Source organism: Alosa alosa, chromosome 24 (assembly GCF_017589495.1).
Source record: "Alosa alosa isolate M-15738 ecotype Scorff River chromosome 24, AALO_Geno_1.1, whole genome shotgun sequence".
Lineage (NCBI taxonomy): Eukaryota > Metazoa > Chordata > Actinopteri > Clupeiformes > Clupeidae > Alosa > Alosa alosa.
In genome coordinates this window covers 13,249,274-13,266,681 of record NC_063212.1, presented here as the reverse complement: position 1 = coordinate 13,266,681, position 17,408 = coordinate 13,249,274, and the positions used below count along the sequence as shown (strand labels likewise).

The 17,408-nt window shown below is 43.1% G+C and overlaps 1 protein-coding gene across 2 annotated transcripts; it reads left to right on the top strand.

Annotated features, from left to right (window-relative positions):
- Nucleotides 1-2,554: 2,554 nt before the first annotated feature.
- card9 (caspase recruitment domain family, member 9) lies at nt 2,555-15,992 on the top strand. 2 transcript variants are annotated; one of them, XM_048236378.1, is made up of 12 exons: nt 2,555-2,787; nt 2,873-3,010; nt 5,438-5,763; nt 6,172-6,327; nt 6,431-6,469; nt 6,801-6,926; nt 14,225-14,410; nt 14,506-14,547; nt 14,648-14,687; nt 14,805-14,902; nt 15,203-15,267; nt 15,776-15,992. In XM_048236378.1, the coding sequence occupies exons 1-12, from the start codon at nt 2,592-2,594 to the stop codon at nt 15,876-15,878; spliced, it is 1,515 nt and encodes a 504-aa protein (XP_048092335.1). In that variant the 5' UTR covers nt 2,555-2,591; the 3' UTR covers nt 15,879-15,992. The 2 variants fall into 2 exon arrangements, with proteins under 2 accessions (XP_048092335.1, XP_048092334.1); XM_048236377.1 differs by having other exon boundaries at nt 6,431-6,577.
- Nucleotides 15,993-17,408: the final 1,416 nt, after the last annotated feature.

The following is a 17,408-nucleotide window of genomic DNA, read 5'->3' as shown; positions in this document are numbered from 1 at the left end:
ATCTAGTCAACATTTCTGGATGATGGCATTAAATTTAGGCAGTGGCAAAGTTTATTGGCATATTTCCAAAATGGTTCCCAAATAGTTATACAAAAAATAAGAATAGCATATCTCGGCACCTAATGGGTCAATTTTTATGGTTCTGTTATCAAATCATAGGTTTTCAGGGATGCTGAGTTCATTTCTGAGGCAAATGAAGAGGTTAGGGGGTTGAAGTTATATTGCAATGGTCCAAAATGCAACCCCCCAAAAATCATTATCTCAAATAAAAAAATGTGTTATTCATTTGCTAACTAAAATTGAGAAATTGGTTGTAGTGTTAGTCAAGGTCATTTATCATCTGGAACTAGCCTACACTAGGGCTGCACGAAAATATCTAATTGTGATTTATTTGAGATATCGGGATTGCGATTGAAATTGTGCAACTTCAGATTGGTGAGTATGCCTAATGCCTTTCTGCATCACTTAGCTTCGTCATTGGTAAACCACCATGGTACGACGCCACTTTCGCTCAAACAACAACCTTGTAACACATGTGTCTATTAAGTGGCGTTGTTTGGGCTAGCAAGTTCTGTCATTCAAACCACTGTCCACTGTCAATGACGTCAGGCTTTAAATTGATGGTATAAATTAGTCCTGCACATTTCCTGGATTGGAGTGTAACGCACGCTTGTGCAAAATTAAGAATTTAATGAAGAATGACTCCTAAATTCCAATTCAGCTATTGAATTTGAATTTAGGTCAAAAACAGGATGTAGCATTACATATCGAATTTGAATTAAAGGAAGCATAATTGAAATTCAATGAAATTAATTTAATGGAGACCCTTTCTAAAATTCTGAATTTTTTCACAAACCTAGTGTAACGGTACAGAAAACTTACCGTTCGGTGGGTAACTTGGTTTTGAAGTCACGATACGGTTCATTTTCGGTACAGTAAGGTAGCCTACTCCTAACCTAAACTCACTGGAAATATCACTGATGCACAATGGGAATAGTATTTTGAAACAGTGTTTCTGTGGGAATTCAAATTTGAAACATAGCCAGCAAGTAAAAAAAGCCAATTGTTGATTACTGTTAAAGACTGCATTCGGTACACAACTGTACCTATAATGTCCTGTACCAACAGTTCGATACGAATACATGTACCTTTACACTCCTATTACTGAACTTTCCACCCATGTTTGCTGTTGAGCGTTGGAACTACCCTTTCTAAATCCAAAGATTGCGATTGAAACTTGGGGATCAATGAAGTATCTATCTATCTAGAAACACACCCCAGATTTGTACCAGAAGTGCTGTGCTTCCCAGGTACTACGCATGCTCACCAATCAGAAGTGGCACAGTCAAGGAGGATGACATGAATATAAAAATCATATGTGAATACATTGACAGTCCATAAAACATTGTAGCCTTTGCAATTACATAATTGTAGTGGTTCATATTGCAATTGTGATTGCACTACAGTTTTCTCAGTTTTATACCTGCATAATTATTCTATAGGCCTTTCATGTCACAGATGGGCTACAAAGTCAGTAATTTAAGAATTGCCCTACAATAAGGGTGTCTCCAATTTTAGATTCTAATACCATCCTAGCCACATCCTGGATACCGTCCCCTAGCAACATCCTGGATACTAACCTAGCCACATCCTGGATGTGCAGCCAAGCCAATTTGTGTGTGACAAGCATAGTCTAGAAGGTGTAGACTTTAAGGAAATATGCAATTTAGTCTGTTTCATTAGTTTTACCTTAATATCACAGGCAAAATATATCAGCTGTATGTTTGGCTCACCTATACAATATTACAATAAACTAGTGTTAATGAGCATACTGAGTGTAGGCTTTTAAAGAATATATAGTGTAGGTGGTTGAATGACCTTTCCCTTAATGCTAGAGGATAAAATGTAGATAGCAAGTGAATAACAAACTCTGACCATTATTCATTTAAATAATTAAATGTTTTTATTGCATTTTTGGGCTCGAAATTACTTTGAAGCTTTGAGCTTTGAAGTAGCCAGCCACAATCCTTCCTTTTCCTTTTCAATTGTGCAACTCCAGCCTACCACCAAGCTTCTGATTGCCATCTCAGACCCCTGAACTCTATAAACCAGTTAGGTAGGCGCATGTTCGTGAAAGGGCATAGGAATCTACCTTTAAGTACAGTATTTTTTCTCAGAATAAATTTGTATCACTAAAAAGTTTTTTGCTTTATGATCTCAGCTAACTCACCCAAAGGTGTTTTGTGTTCACTTATTTTTACAAGGGGTTTCAAAAACTGTGGAGGGGACCAGATAATATTTGTAAATATGAATATTTCTTTATTAATCAAGTTTACTCACATTCACTATATCATTGACATAGTGGGTCAGCAGGTGTCTTTCACAGGCCTTTATTGTTTTGACCGTCCAACTGTCATACAGGGAAATGTGAAAACAGAAATAACCTTTTAAAGGGAAGTCCACTCTTGCCCAATAAATCTACACTTCCTCTTTTGGGGCTACAGCTGGTTTTCTCTTGAATGGATGTTGAATGTGCATAAATAGCAGGAAACCTTTTGACCAGTCAGTATTGCTCTTATGGTACATCGAACATGACAGACAGTATACATGTTCTGGATCTGGAAGATGATTGCTGGTCTCAGCTTGAAGATTATAGGCTTCTGCTTATCAAGACCATTGAGCCAACGCGAATCACACCATATCTGCGGCAGTGTCGGGTACTGAGCAGCGAGGATGAGGAGCAGATTTATAATGATCCCAATCTTGTCATCCGAAGACGAAAAGTTGGTAAGTTGGTTGATGGAGATTGGAGGTATTTTGTTCTCTCACTTCTTCAGTTGTGTCAAAAATGTTAAGTTTTGTTTGATTTTAGGTGTATTACTTGATATTCTCCAAAGAACTGGCACTAAGGGGTATGTTGCGTTCCTGGAGAGCCTGGAGATAGACTATCCTCAACTGTATCAAAAGATCACAGGGAAGGAGCCTGCGCGTGTCTTCTCCATACTAGTTGGTGAGTGATTGCTAATCTGAATTTAAGTGGTTGTAGTCGTAAACACTTTTAGTATAAATAATCCATCATACTGCTTGAAACTGTGCTGGCAAAGTTGTCTTTGAATAGCAATGCTGACATACTGAATACACCCCTCACTTCATGATTACATGGTTATGGAGTCATATATTGTTCGTGATTACATTAATCCAGAAGGCAGAGGGCATTGAAATCAAGTAGATCTCTCAGTCTGTCTCTGTATGTTACCCTAGAAAATCCAGAGTTCTCGCAAGAGCACAATTTGAATTGTCTCTGCGAGACCCTCTGGCAATGAGTAATGATGCACGTTACTTGTATCGCGGGGATCATATCTGTGTAACTGATATAGACGGGCCAAAGGTGTGCTAAACAGATGATAGTCATAGTGTTATCCAGTTGTGTCGAAGTTTGGAATCAGTCAGTAAATATTGGTCGCATAGTCTTATCCAATTGCGTGCAGTGAGATTTTCAAATGCATGCTTGGTGCCGCTCCTCGAGTTGTTATCATTATTCACGGCCAGACCCTTAATCTTTCTTTTCTAATCTCCAGGCTATGTGTATCCATTCACATCAAAAGCACTGGGCCCGGTTCCCCCCAAAGCATTGTAGCCTAAGTAGCCTAGGTCATAAAGTCCCTCTTACAAACGTCCGATTTGCAGACTGTCCTGAAACCATCGTTGCTAAAGAATGTTGTCTAAACATGCGTAGATCTACAATTGGTCCAGACTGCTCGTTAATGTCTAAGAGCCTCGTAACAGGTAGCCTACTTCTCACTGAGGTCACCAGCAGGACATACAGGGAAATTACAACTAATAATAATTATCCAACCTACGCTACCTTTCTTTATGATATTTACTTGTAATTAATAATATTTTAGTGTGCAAAATAGCATACATTTAACACTCATGATGTAATTAAAACTGAAAAAATGCAATTGCAATTAAACATTGGCCGAATTAGCCTAGAAATCTAGACAAACCCTAACAGCAGCAAATGTAATTTGCAGCCAGGGTAGTCTAGCAACTCTCCGTTGGCTTGCGAGCTGGAAAAACCAAACTTCGGTCAGGCCAATCACATCGTGTATAGTCGGTGGGCGGGCTTAACATAATGACGACAGAGTTGTGACGGTTCCACGTGAATTCCCTGCTACTTGAAAACAAAGAAGATGGATGCTGCTCCTGGCAAACACCGCGACTCGAGTAAAGCTTTTTTTAAGTTGGTAAAAGTTTGATCAAGTAGCTAGCCAACTAGCTCCGCTGGTGGGAAAACACATGGGACTATGAGTTGTAGCGCTATCCTATTGCGTGCAGAGGAAATTTGAAAGACAACCATTTATCCCGCCCCTCGGATTGAGCACTGCCAATGGTCAGTTCACAGATCCTACATCTTGAGGTGGGTCTGGCTCGTCAGGCTATGGCAGAAAAGTTTCTGATCATCTTTGTCTAAGTGTAGGGTTATTCTTACCGAGCAAATATTCAGATTTAAACAATAATGCATGTAAATATGTTAACATATATACATACAGTATATTTAAATAAGACTTAGGCAGTATATATAATATATACTGTATATATAGCACTTAAGACTTTGCCCTTAGAGCCCTCTGAGTCCACCCATTTGTAAATAAATGAGAACTATTAATATGACAACGCTATGATAAATTGGTGGCTGTTATTATGTAATTATGAAGCAATAACACGTATAAAAATGGCCAGAGTGACGCATAACTTACCATAACCTCTTTTTTCAATTGTGGTTCCATGGTATTCTTTCATGACTTTCACATACAGTAAGCAATGACCCAAGAGAGGATTACTGTGCAAGAATGCAAGACAGTATTTCCCCAGCAATTATCTGTGATCTGTTTTTTTTTTTTACTTAACTGAGAACTTCTTCTCTCTGGACTCCCTTTCTCTGTCAGTTATTTAACATTTTCCAGTTTGTGATTACAACTGACTGTTTTGGAAAAATGCGCTACAGTATGTAAATTAAATTAAATACTTACTTACTTACTTACTTACATCCTCACACAAACATTCTGGTCATTTTCATTTTCAGCCTGTTTCTGTGCGGCTTAGTAATGTATGACAGAAAGTTATCTTCACAAATAAAATGAGCCTAGTGGTTATGGCTACTGAATACATGCATACTGGCCTCCAGAATCCATGTGCCCCAGTACCGAATGGGACCTTAATCAGGCCCAGGGGTTAAATTACAACAACCTAAAACTAAATAGAAATGGAATTCATGAAATGAAAACTTATTTGAAACTAATGAACACAGTGGTGGAACTAGAACTAAACAGGAATCTAGAATGAATGAAAACGGATTATCAATATTAGGGAAATTTGGAAATGGGAAAACTGTTGTACCTTATAAACCAAGAGCATCATTTGTCTCTTCTCCAAGATGAAGCAGGTGAGTCGGGCCTTACACAGTACTTAATGAGCGAGGTGACACGTTTGCAGAAGCAAGTGGAGGAGGAGCGGAGACGACATCAGGAGGCGTCCAAGCGGATTGCAATATTAGACGACACTGTCAGGGAGCAGCAGGTGCGAGAGAAGGAACTCCGGAAACAAAAGGAACGTGTTCAACGCTTGCGAGAGGAACGCGACCGTCTGTGGGATGAGATGCGCCAACTGAAGGATGAGAACTACAGTCTGATGCATAATATCACAAGGCTGAGTGAGGAAAAAAACGGTGCACTCATGAGTAACCGAGACTTGCAGCTCAATGTGAGAACCTCAATATATTTGGTCCCAGTGGCGTTGTGTCCTTTTAAGCTAGTTGAGCCCGTGCCGTCATAGATTTTTAATATCTGGATCTTTTATGTTTCAAAATAATCCTTCAGAAAGCTTTTGAATATGTCCAATTTAAGGCAATTGCATCACTCTTGTTCCTTAGGAAGGAACTCAGTTTCCCCCACTCTCATTATGCCCACCCCAAAAACTGGCTTGCACAATGCCCCTGTTTGGGCCACTAACAGTAACTAGAAATTGTAATTGTAACTACAAATGTGCATGTACATCAACAATCCTACTTTAAGAAATGTTATGTGAGCTCATGTAATGGAAATGGGAATAAGACGTCTTTATCTTATTCTACTACTTAAAATTTGACGACTACTCACATTTTTTTTCCAGATTGAGAAGCTTAAGCACAACTTGATGAATGCTGAAAGTGTCTCTGAGATCCAGCGCAAGCGTACAATTACCCTTAAAAAAGGCACAATCCGGAAACTTCAGAAAGAGAATGACCATCTCGCAGCACGCCTTCAAGAGATGGAACATACTAGACAGGTTGACCATGCCTTTAATTGTATACATATAATGGGAGTTTTTTTTAAGCAATACTAGAAGGATGTCCCCACATAATGGTCATAATTACTTTATGTTACTAAAGGAACCAACAACACCTGATGAACAAGAAATGAGCCGTCAGGTAATGGAAGACTACAAGCAGCACGCTCACATACAATACCAGGAGCTTGTGAACAGCCTCTGCACATTACGTAGAGAGCTTAAGGAGGCTGAACAGATGTGCAGCAAGGTTAGCCAGCCAGCTCTTTCCTGTGTTTTGTATCAGTTATGTTAATATATATATATATACTTATATAAAGTTATATCAGTATGATGCATATTTATTAGGTCATATTGTGCAAACTCTGGACTGAAATCAAAATATGGTGTTGTGTTAGTTTTTAGTTTTGAACTTTTAGTTTAGAATTTGTAGTGATGATGGAGGAATGTCTAATTATCTGCTCCAATTCTAGTACTCTGAGGAGAAGGAAGTTCTTGAGCTCAAGAATACCATGTTGAGGAAAGACTCCCGAATGTACCAGGATCGCATGGAAGACATTTTAAAGCAGATGGAACAAGTCATTGAGGAGAGGAATAAGGTAAACATTTATATTTAACAATCATTTGAGAAATGAAAGCCTACAGTTTCATGAAGTGCTACTGCAAGAGAATATTTCTACCACACAAACATTTTGTCTTGGTTGCAACATTTAGTATAACAACAGATCCCTTTTGCTAATGGTGTTAGAGGTTTTATTTTCAGCCAGCCTGCATATTGTTATAGTGTGTACATGTGTAGAGTGGACAAGATTGTTTTTTGATGGTGAACTAGGCTAGCTACAGAAAAGCTTGGTCAACTTTAGTATATATCTTAAATTCTGTCATTTTAAAGAGTTCCTCTGACCACAGTTCCTACAGCTATTTGAGCTCTTACTTTGGGGTAGGATCTTCTTCTTGTGCATAGGAACCATGACTGATCTGCATGACAAGGCAGTAAAAGGACCGTTTAATTAAATTAAATTAAACATTAAAAACTGCATGACAAAGCTACAGAGATTGACTACTGTCATGCAACAAATGCCTTCTGGACAGATGGAAATGAGATGAGATGACAATGCTGACCGTTTCAGTACCTTATGTCCATATAGGTTATAATTGGGTTACGATGTGTGATTAGTCATCTCAGAGTTCCTACTGTGTGCGAATGCAAACAGAAAAAAAAGCCCTAGAAACTGTGTAGCCGCTCCTCCAGAACTGTGTTCCTAGAACTGTTGTGTCCTAATGCACCTCTTGCTCATACATGCAGAGCGGCTGGCTGACAGCAAATTCTCAATTCAGAATAGGTCTGAACACTGGTGAAATTAAAGGAAAATTCCGGTATTTAGCACTTTGAGTCCCTTTTCTGGTTTGTTTTGGATGAACTGGAGTGGTGGACACCGAAATTTTGACGATTGGTCCTGTCTTGACCTTTCTGACTCGTTTTGAATCGCCTTTGACTACTCAGAGTGGCTACCAACAGGCATACTTTTCAAAACTGTGCAACTCACCGAGTGGTTAGTGATGTTCGTTGATAGTAGCGTAGCGAAATACAGTTTCTGTCATGTTTTATTTGGCATTTTATTTGGCAAAATCCCATTGATTTCTGTTGGAAGACTCATTGCACGTTAACATTACTGCGCCACCGTCTATGCTTCAGGTTCAAATATTGAGCGGAAGTTTATGCGCGGTTGTGAGGTGTCTGAATAAATAGTTCCACAATAGCAAATAAGACGGCTGGAAATCATACATTGCGCCAATATATTTGCTTTTAATAATCAACGAACACCACTAACCATTCGGTGAGTTGCACAGTTTTGAAAACGAACGTTAAGGGTTGTTTTAGGACATGTTTGATTAGCCTACAGTATGCCTACAGGCAGCCACTCTGAGTAGTCAAAGGCAATTCAAAACGAGTTTGAAAAGTTGAGACAGGACCAATCGTCAAAATTTCGGTGTCCACCACTCTAGTTCATCCAAAACAAACCAGAAAAGGGAAACAAAGTGCTAAATACCGGAATTTTCCTTTAAACTTGAAAAAAGTCTTACATTAAACTCTTACCGAATCCTTTCGGAAATACTGCAAACACATCATTCTTGTAAATGAAAGTTTGTTATTGGCTCAGTTGTTGACTCAATTACAAAGAACTTACATTGCTATGCCATTTAATAACCCCATCAGGGCAGGTATTGGCTGGGCAATGCCAACTGTCCTTCTCTGTCTGTCATTGTATAAAGCCAGCCCCATTTCAAGCAGACCCGGCGGCAGACACAAATTCACGGACGGGCATTACACCTTTCCAGGGGGGCACGGGAACTTAAATTGATCACGATAGTTTAAGCTTAAACTGAAAATGTAGATGTAATTGTTGTAAAATGGTGCAGCTCCTTTAAGAGAGCCCCGTGCGCAGGGATGGAGAGAGAGAACTGACTGACCGGGACTGATCTGTTTCGACCTCACTCTGACCGTCACTACGGTCTAAAAAGGAATGATCACCTTCGTTCTGCCTATCACCGAGACCATATGTCAACAAAGTCATGCCCATGACCTCCGGAAACAGAATGACTCGAGCTTGTAAATAGCGGAGATTGCTCCCGGTTCAGTCTTTCACCTTGATCGCCTCATCTGAGACCTGTGAGACATGAGTACGTACTTTCACTGCTTTCTTGCTTTGACTGTGTTCGTTAGTCTGCATGTGGCAGTAACCTGTGTTTTTTTTTTCGGGAAACTTCGTTTAACTTTGTTTAACATGTTGATGCCTTTCCTGAGTTCACCCCATACCGCGCGACGGTGTGACCTTTGCGTTCGTGTGTGCCAGGTTTCAGTGTTGTTTTTTTTGTTAACCACTGGTTGTTTTGTTATCTGGCTGTTATCTGGCTAGTTGGGCTTGGTGTGAGCCTGCTGGGTGCGTTCGTGCACCGGCGTGGGCCGTTATTATTTCTGTTTACTGCTCTGGCAGCCGGAACCTGTGTGGGCCTGATCAGCGCATATGTGCTCGGCCGCATAGGCGCCACTGTTACTGTGTGCTTCTTGATAAGTTTTGTTGTGTGCTAGGCTACTTGAAAAGGTAAGTTTAGCTGTTTGTGCCTGCTAGGTGCAGTCTTGCACGAGGTGCGGGCTGCTGTGTGTCTCTTTGCCAGTTGTCCACTGGTATGCGTCGGTAGCATGCGTTCCGCACTGGTGGCCGCCTTCTTTGTACATCTGTTTATACCCCGTCGCCGCTGTCCGCAGCTAGCTGGGCCAGTGTGAGCCTGCTAAGTGTGTCCGCACGCTGCTTCAGGCCACCCACGTACTGGTATTACACCACTGGTGTATCTCTCTTTACGGGCTGCTGCTTGCAGACCCAGTGCGTTGAACAGCCAAGGTAAGTGCCTTATTGTATTGTATTGTATTGCATTGTGTTTTCTGTGATAGGCTATGGCGGCACACTACTGCAGAGTCGATGGCCCCCAATGACGGGCATAGAGAGTGTCCCGCTTGCCTTGGGGCCGCCCACCTCCTGGAGGATGTCGACAGCCCCTGCAGCAGCCTGTGACCTTCCTAGGGAGGAACGGCTCTGCCGGGATGACCAGGCATGTGGACACATGCGTGAGGGCAGACTGGACAGGCGGCTCTCACCCGACCGACCGTCCCACTCTCATAGGCATGGCCGTAAGCATACGCACAAGCGTAAATGGGACCAGCAACATGAGTCCCCTTCCAAGCATGGTCAGGTGGAGGTCCTTGGGTCTTCAGGCCCCTATGCCGGACATGGCTTCCCTTGGGGGCGTCTGGGAAGGCGTCTCTCACAATAGCCCACCACCCTGTATACATGTGGCAGAGGATTACACAAAGGTGCTGCGGGCGTCGCAGTCGCTACAGCGCCCCCAATTCAATCCAGGTTGCCGTCAGCTGGCAAAGGCTGCCTATCCGGCCGACTCAGGGCTGGGGGATATGCCGCCGGTCGAGCAGTCCATCGCCGCCTGGACTTCCCTGGGGCCTGCCAATGCATCTCCCAATCCACGCTGCCCGCGTAAGGAGTGTGCCAAGACGGACCGTCTCATCACTCGCTGCTTTGACGCATCAGCACGGGCAGCCCGTATGGGCAACGCCCTGGCTATCACTCTAGCGGCTCTGCGAAAAATGATGAGCCCGGAGGACCATGATGCAAGGGCCCTGGTGGATGCGCGACTGTCAGCCCACCCCAGCTGACGCCAAGTGATGTGGGGAGTGCTATGGCCTCTGCGGTGCTGTGCGTAGACAGGTGTGACTTGCCCAAACCTCTCTCCCTGATGCCATCAGGACAGACCTGTTAGGTCTCCCCCTGTGGTGCCTGGGCATGTGTTCCATCCAGACTCCCAGGGGGTGCTGGACAGAGTGGAACAGGCTGGCGCTTCTAGAGAAACTGGTCAGCGTGTGTGCCACAGGCGGGCTCCGGTTCCCCACAGGGCAGCATCAGGTAAGTATGGGCGGTGGCAGCCCGCCCGAACACCACAGGTAAGTATCAACTATGCTGCCCCGCGGGACCGGCGCTTTCGTGCACCAGACCAGAGCTCAGCCCCAACTCCCTGGCCCAGAGGACAGCGAAGACCTCGACGGGGCGCAGGCAGAGGTGCAGGCCGCGGTGGCGGTCCTGCCCTAGGGATCCGGGCTGCCCGGTCGATTGCCCTTCCCAGCTGTCCAGGACCTCCTGGGAAGGGATTGTGCCAGACTCTTGGGTTGTGGTTACGGTGACTCACGGTTACTGCCTACAGTTTCGACGGCGGCCCCCTACGTTTTCAGGGGTCAAGATGACGTCTACGTTTTCAGGGGTCAAGATGATGTCTGTGTTTAAATTCCGTGCTTGTCAAGGAGGTCCAGGAGTTGCTTCTGAAAGGGGCCATCTCAGAAGTACCGGCACACGCACAGCACACTGGGTTTTATGCCAAATATTTTATTGTGCCCAAAAAAGAAGGAGGTTACCGGCCGGTCCTCGACCTCAGCCCCTTGAACCGATACCTCAAGGTGCTGTCATTCAGAATGGTCCACACTGGACCACACAACACCGAAGCAGTTCTGACCCATATCCAGGCCCTGGGTTTCACTGTCAACTGGAAAAAAAGCAATTTGCAGCCCCGCCAGCTGGCGGATTTCCTTGGTGTCCTCCTCAACTCGGTCAGCATGACGGCGTCTCTCACTCCACGGAGGGCAGACAGCTTGACCGAGGCTCTGACAGGCTTTCGGCTGGGCAGACTGGTCACCGCCCGCAAAGTCCAGAGGCTGTTGGGCTTAATGGCCGCGGCAGCTGCGGTACTGCCATTGGGCCTGCTGAAGGCATGCCCCCAGCAGTGTTGGTTCAATGCCTTTCAGCTCCACCCGAGAGACGACAGGCATGTGAAGTTGCGGGTGTTTAGGTCTGGCCCCTGCAGAGTCCGTCATTGAACAGCTAGCTGAGTCTGTGCAGGAGACTCTGAACAACGCCAGGGCTCCTTCTACTAGAGCTTGCTATGCACTCAGGTGGAGGATCTTTTCGGATTGGTGTGCCAGCTTGGGTCTTGTGCCAGCTTGGGTCTTGAGCCAGCGGTTTGCCCTGTGCCACAAGTTTTGCGCTTCTTGCAGTCCTATTTGGATCAAGGCAAGGCGGTCAGTACTGTGAAGGTTTATGCCTCGGCCATTTCAGCCTTTCACCAGGGTGCGGATAACAGACCCTTGGGTAGGCATCCACTGATTGGTCAGTTTTTAAAAGGGGCCCGCCGGTTGCGTCCAGTTTCGCACTTTGCGGGCACCGAACTGGGATTTGCCCACTGTTTTAATGTCACTTACTCCGGGCTCTTTGTTCGGCCAAGCGCGTCGGGGAGCTGTGCGCCCTCTCCGTCAGCGAAGACTGCCTAAGGTGGCAGGCAGGGGGCACTGGCGTGTCACTTTGGCCTAATCCAGCCTTCCTGCCTGAGGTTTTAAATCAGCAGTCTATCAACCAGGTTCTGGAGCTGACCCAATTCCAGCCATCTGCTGCCTCACAGGCAGAGCACGACAAGTTGCTCACTCTGTGCCCAGTCAGGGCTTTGAGAGCTTATCTGGCCCGTACACAGTCGTTGAGGAGGGAACACACTCAACTTTTTGTCTGTTATGGAGCAGCGAAGCAGGGGCTACCGCTTTCCAAACAGCGGCTGTCACATTGGCTGGTTGAGGTTATTTCCCATGCCTACCGGGCTCGGGGAATGCCAGTCCCTTCGTGTACAAGGGCTCACTCCACCAGGAGTATGGCTACGTCTTGGGCTGCCCTTAAGGGGGTACCAGCAAAGCGATATCTGTGCAGCGGCTTCATGGGCTTACGCCTTGCACTTTTACCAGGTTTTATAGGGTGGACGTCACTCGCCCAGCTCCGGTTGGCGACGCTGCCCTCATGTCCGTGGCCGAGCGAGGTTTTCATGGTTAGCTTAGAGCTCCTCGCGACTTTTTTGGTATGTCATCTCTTTTTTAGACCGTAGTGACGGTCAGAGTGAGGTCGTCACTACGGTCGGTGAGGAGTGACCGTCTCTATCCTTGTCGCTCGGACCATCCTGAGGCGCTCAAGGTAGGAGACTGAACCGGGAGCAATCTCCGCTATTTACAAGCTCGAGTCGTTCTGCTTCCGGAGGTCATGGGCATGACTTTGTTGACATATGGTCTCGGTGATAGGCAGAACGAAGGTGATCATTCCTTTTTTAGACCGTAGTGACGGTCATCCCTCGGTCTCACAGATCCATAGTTACATGCGTAACTTATGATTTCAAGCCTTTATTTGATAGGAAAGCCTCAGAACAAATTCAAACCTTGTTCCCTACATGGGCCCTGAGCCCGTTCGTGGTAGAGATGCCGATGACTCCCCCGTTTTTACCTTTTCACCCTCACCTGTTGGCATCCTTGGCCTTGAGTACCTGGTGAAGTTTTCTGTAAGGACACACTTGAACTACCCTGGAAATCCAGAGTTCTCGCAAGAGCACAATGGAATTGTCTCTGCGAGACACTCTCGCAATGAGCAATGATGCACATTACTTTTACCCCACATTCCTGGGAACCAGCTAAACTGATGAAGACAGCGCTGCAACGTTGGAGGACAGTACACATTGGTCGTAGTGTTATCCAATTGCGTGCAGTGAGATTTTTAAATGCATGCTTGTTGCCGCCCCTCGAGTTGGGCCATTACATTGTTTGTGGCCAGACCTTTAATCTCTCTAGATTACCAGGGTCTGGATTTTCCAGGCTACACTTGAACCCATCTTTACAAAGAAGCATAGAAAACTGATTGAAATAAGTTAATTATTTGTGAAATATGTAACTTAGAACCACTACTTATTGAGAAAGCACACAGTTGCAGCCAAGCAGATGTTTAAAGGCTGTGAAATAAAAATAAAACTATGTGTATGGAAAATATTATGGGAGGAGGATTGTTAAGGCAGATGGTGCAAAGGTGTTTTTTCCTGTCGGATGTACAAATACTGAGGGCATGACAGATTACAAAATAACCCAGAGAAATTAAATGAGTATATACGGTTAGAGAAATCTTTTCCACTGGCCATCCCTCCTACTCCCTCTCCAATGCCACCCATATGCATCAAGGAGGATGAGGTAAGATCTACATTCAGAAAGGCTGCAGGGCCAGACAGGATCAGTAAATAATCAAACTAGCGTGCTCAACACTTTAGTGTAAACACAACTGGGTGCTAAATCACCATAATCATGCTGATGACAGGCGTCTAGCCGTAACGTCTGTGGAGCGATTTAAAAAAAGTTTTTTAAAAGGAACTGAGGGTGCTATCTTTTATTCACAAAGTGTATTCAGACAAGGTGAGTCCTGCTCTGTCGAGTCACTGTCTGACTTAGCAAAACCAACAATTTTAAAAGTTTTTTTTATTGAAATAGGCAATGTCAACTAGAGAGGAATACCACAAGGAGATTGCACAAAACCTTCAGGATAAGGACCAGTATCGCAAGCAGATCCGTGAGCTGGGGGAGAAGTGTGATGAGCTGCAGGTCCAGCTTCTGCGCACCCAGGGAGAGGTTCTATCATTACAGAACCAGCTAAGACGACAGCACTGCACTTACCAGGTTTTCATTCAGCCCCTTCTGGTGTCTGTTTTTGATTAAGCACATTAACATATTTAATTTGTGTGTACATCAATAATACAAACAGATTTCCATAGGCATCAGACTTTGAGGACAGTTCCTTGGCAAGCTCTTTTGAGGTAAGACACACTTTCTTTTCCCCTGAATGATTCTGGAAGGTTCCTGTAACTAATAACCAAGTTATGATAACAGTGGAATTGTTTTACATTTGCTCAACAGTTGAGAAGCCAGACAAGTGAGGAAGAGGGCTTAACTAAAGGTCATTGTTCTTCCGTTTCACCTTTTGTGCATCATGAAACAATTAAAAAAAGAAAAATATAAAGGGATTTTTACTGGTTGTGAAGATTTCAGTATGCACTGATTTGTGTTTTTGCAGCCAAAAATGAATCACAGTCTAAAGCATCAGAGGAACATGATGTTTGCAAAACGGATGATGGTGGTCTTCCTCAACACAAGAAAGCAGATGAAGACACAGTAAGATGTGATGTAATCATGTCTGTTACATTTTCCTGTGTGTTAATATCTATACTTAATGCAATACTCCGTCCAGTTGTTTAAAAGTCATTTGATCAGATTTATTGATAGGATCAAATTGTTTTCTGATTGAAAAAAAAAAGGGTTCTGGATTAGATCATGTAATTCAATCTTGGCTTAGTTTTAAACTAAAAATCCGATAGCACTTTTAACCTACATATGTGAGAATCCTTGTTCAGACTTTTCATGAACATCACTGAGCCTCTGCACCTTATAGTTTTAAATTGATTTACTTTCCAGGACAAGATGTTAAAAGAAGAACTGCCTTATAGCTGTAGACCAAGGGCAAACTTCTACTACAGAAGGTAATCACTACCATATCATCTTATACCTTAAAAACTGTGTCTTGTTTAACAAGGCCGAGTTTAATAATTAGAGTTTGAATTTGAGATTAACATGCTTCAGTCTTGTAAAATCACATTATTTGTTTATACATCTCTATACTCTCTATCTGAAACACTTGTTACTGCTTTGGAATTGGGCCACACATCCACCCAAAACAAACATACCTGGACAATAGAAAAAAATAGATATGCATAATTGGGCCCCTTAATGGATATCTGGAATATTGAAGGATGCAAAACAATATATTTCTAAAATATTGCAAATAAAAAAATTTGACCCATGTTACACATTAGAATGGGTAAGTATAGCGTGCACATTAAAGGGTTAAACTTATGAGAAGTTCTTGCTGTACACTGTCAGTTGATTAAAAATGTAATTATATTTTTTTAGATGTTGTGCCTTATATGACTCATTTTATGTATCTATGTTTATTTCTTCCATGCATGTTCCATGCATCTTTCTAAATAGAAAACGTGCTGTCAGGGCAAAACCCGCAGCTAATGTACATGCTCCATGTCAGCTGGAGCACACCAGTGGAAGTGAGAATAGTGACACGGATGGATTCGGATGACAAAGATTGGGACATAAGATTCCTGTTTAAAGTACACAGTTAATGTCAGCTGATCATTTATGCATGTTTGAGTTATGTTTACTGTTCTATTATTAAATGGTGGTAAACATGCAATGCAATGTGTCATTCCTTGACTCTGCATTGGATGGTGTCAGTCTGTGCGTTGCCTGTTTCTCAAACTTTTAGCAGGTGTATTGGCAAGTAATATATCAGACAATATGATGACCACTTCTAGTACATTTGGTGGATCTTGAACTCAACAATATTCCACTCCAATCGCTCTGAGCATAGCATACCCTTGCACTTTGAGACATTCACAGATTTGGAATGCTGTCGGAATAGTCTTCTTTACGCAGTGTCTCTAAGCATTCACTCTGGGCACTCCAGCTGAGTGAGACCGGTAGGAATATCACCATCCTTTGCATGTAAACAAACACAAATATAAAAGTAAAATAAGTTTAAGAAAAAAATTAGATCATGGTAATTAAGTCACATCACACCAGTCATCAGCCACATTACTACAGCAAAGAGGTGTAAAGTTTGATTGCTATTTGAAGGAATGACCTTCTACGTCTCTCAGAGGAACAGAGGTAGACAGTGACTTCAGCAGACCACATAAAATGGCTGCAATTAGGGTGTTTGAGGTAAGTTAGACAGTTGAAGACTTATCAGCAAATTGCATAGCCTACAGTTGGCTAGTTCTTTTTGGGGCATTTTTGTCGATAAGACAATTAAGAGCGACAGAAACAAGTGGCTGATAAAAAAAAGAGACTGGAATCAGGAAAATTACCATGGATTAGGTTAATAGTTATGATAATTATGACCTAATCCACATGCCCAAATTAGGCCTATCTAGCAGTGCCACCTGTTTTCAAAGTCAGCAAACAAACAACAGCCTTCATCAAAACAAGCAACAACAGCCTAGGCATTATTTTTATCTGACCCCAACAACAGGATTTTGCATTTCTTTTAATTTAATGGCTCTGGTTTCATCACTGTACACATATGAGTCACACACCAAAAGGGAGTTGGCTGAAACTCCCTCTCACAAATGACATCGGGTCACATCAAAGAAGACTAGGTTAGGCTACTCCAGTGTTTCTCAACTTTTTTTCTGGGGACTCACTTTTTAAAAATGACAGACTATCGTGACCCAACTTGTGACTGGTAGTTAACAAACTAGATCAGTGGTTCTCAAACTTTTTCTTTCATTCCCCACTTTGATCAAAGGGGGGATTCTCGAGCCCCACCTGTCCTTATCGCTCTAAGAAAGTGGTAGGTCAAGCTTAAAATTGTCAAATTTATTGAAATAATGACAAGTTCTAAATATATCCTCTTCAACAGAGTTAAAATCAGCTGGTGCTGCAGATATAATCAGTGTTGGGAACGTTACTTTAAAAAAGTAATTAGTTATAGTTACTCACTACTTGTTCCAAAAAGTTAGTAACTGAATTACTCTATGATAAGAGTAACTCGTTACCAGGGAAAGTAACTATTTGCGTTACTGTTACAAAAAAAAAAAGTTGCTAT

Coding starts and splice junctions, on each gene's coding strand:
- card9 (XM_048236377.1), top strand. CDS start 2,592: ATGACAGACAGTATACATGTTCTGGATCTGGAAGATGATTGCTGGTCT. Junction 5,764..6,171: donor ACCGAGACTTGCAGCTCAAT/GTGAGAACCTCA, acceptor TTTTTTTTCCAG/ATTGAGAAGCTTAAGCACAA. Junction 6,927..14,224: donor TCATTGAGGAGAGGAATAAG/GTAAACATTTAT, acceptor TTATTGAAATAG/GCAATGTCAACTAGAGAGGA.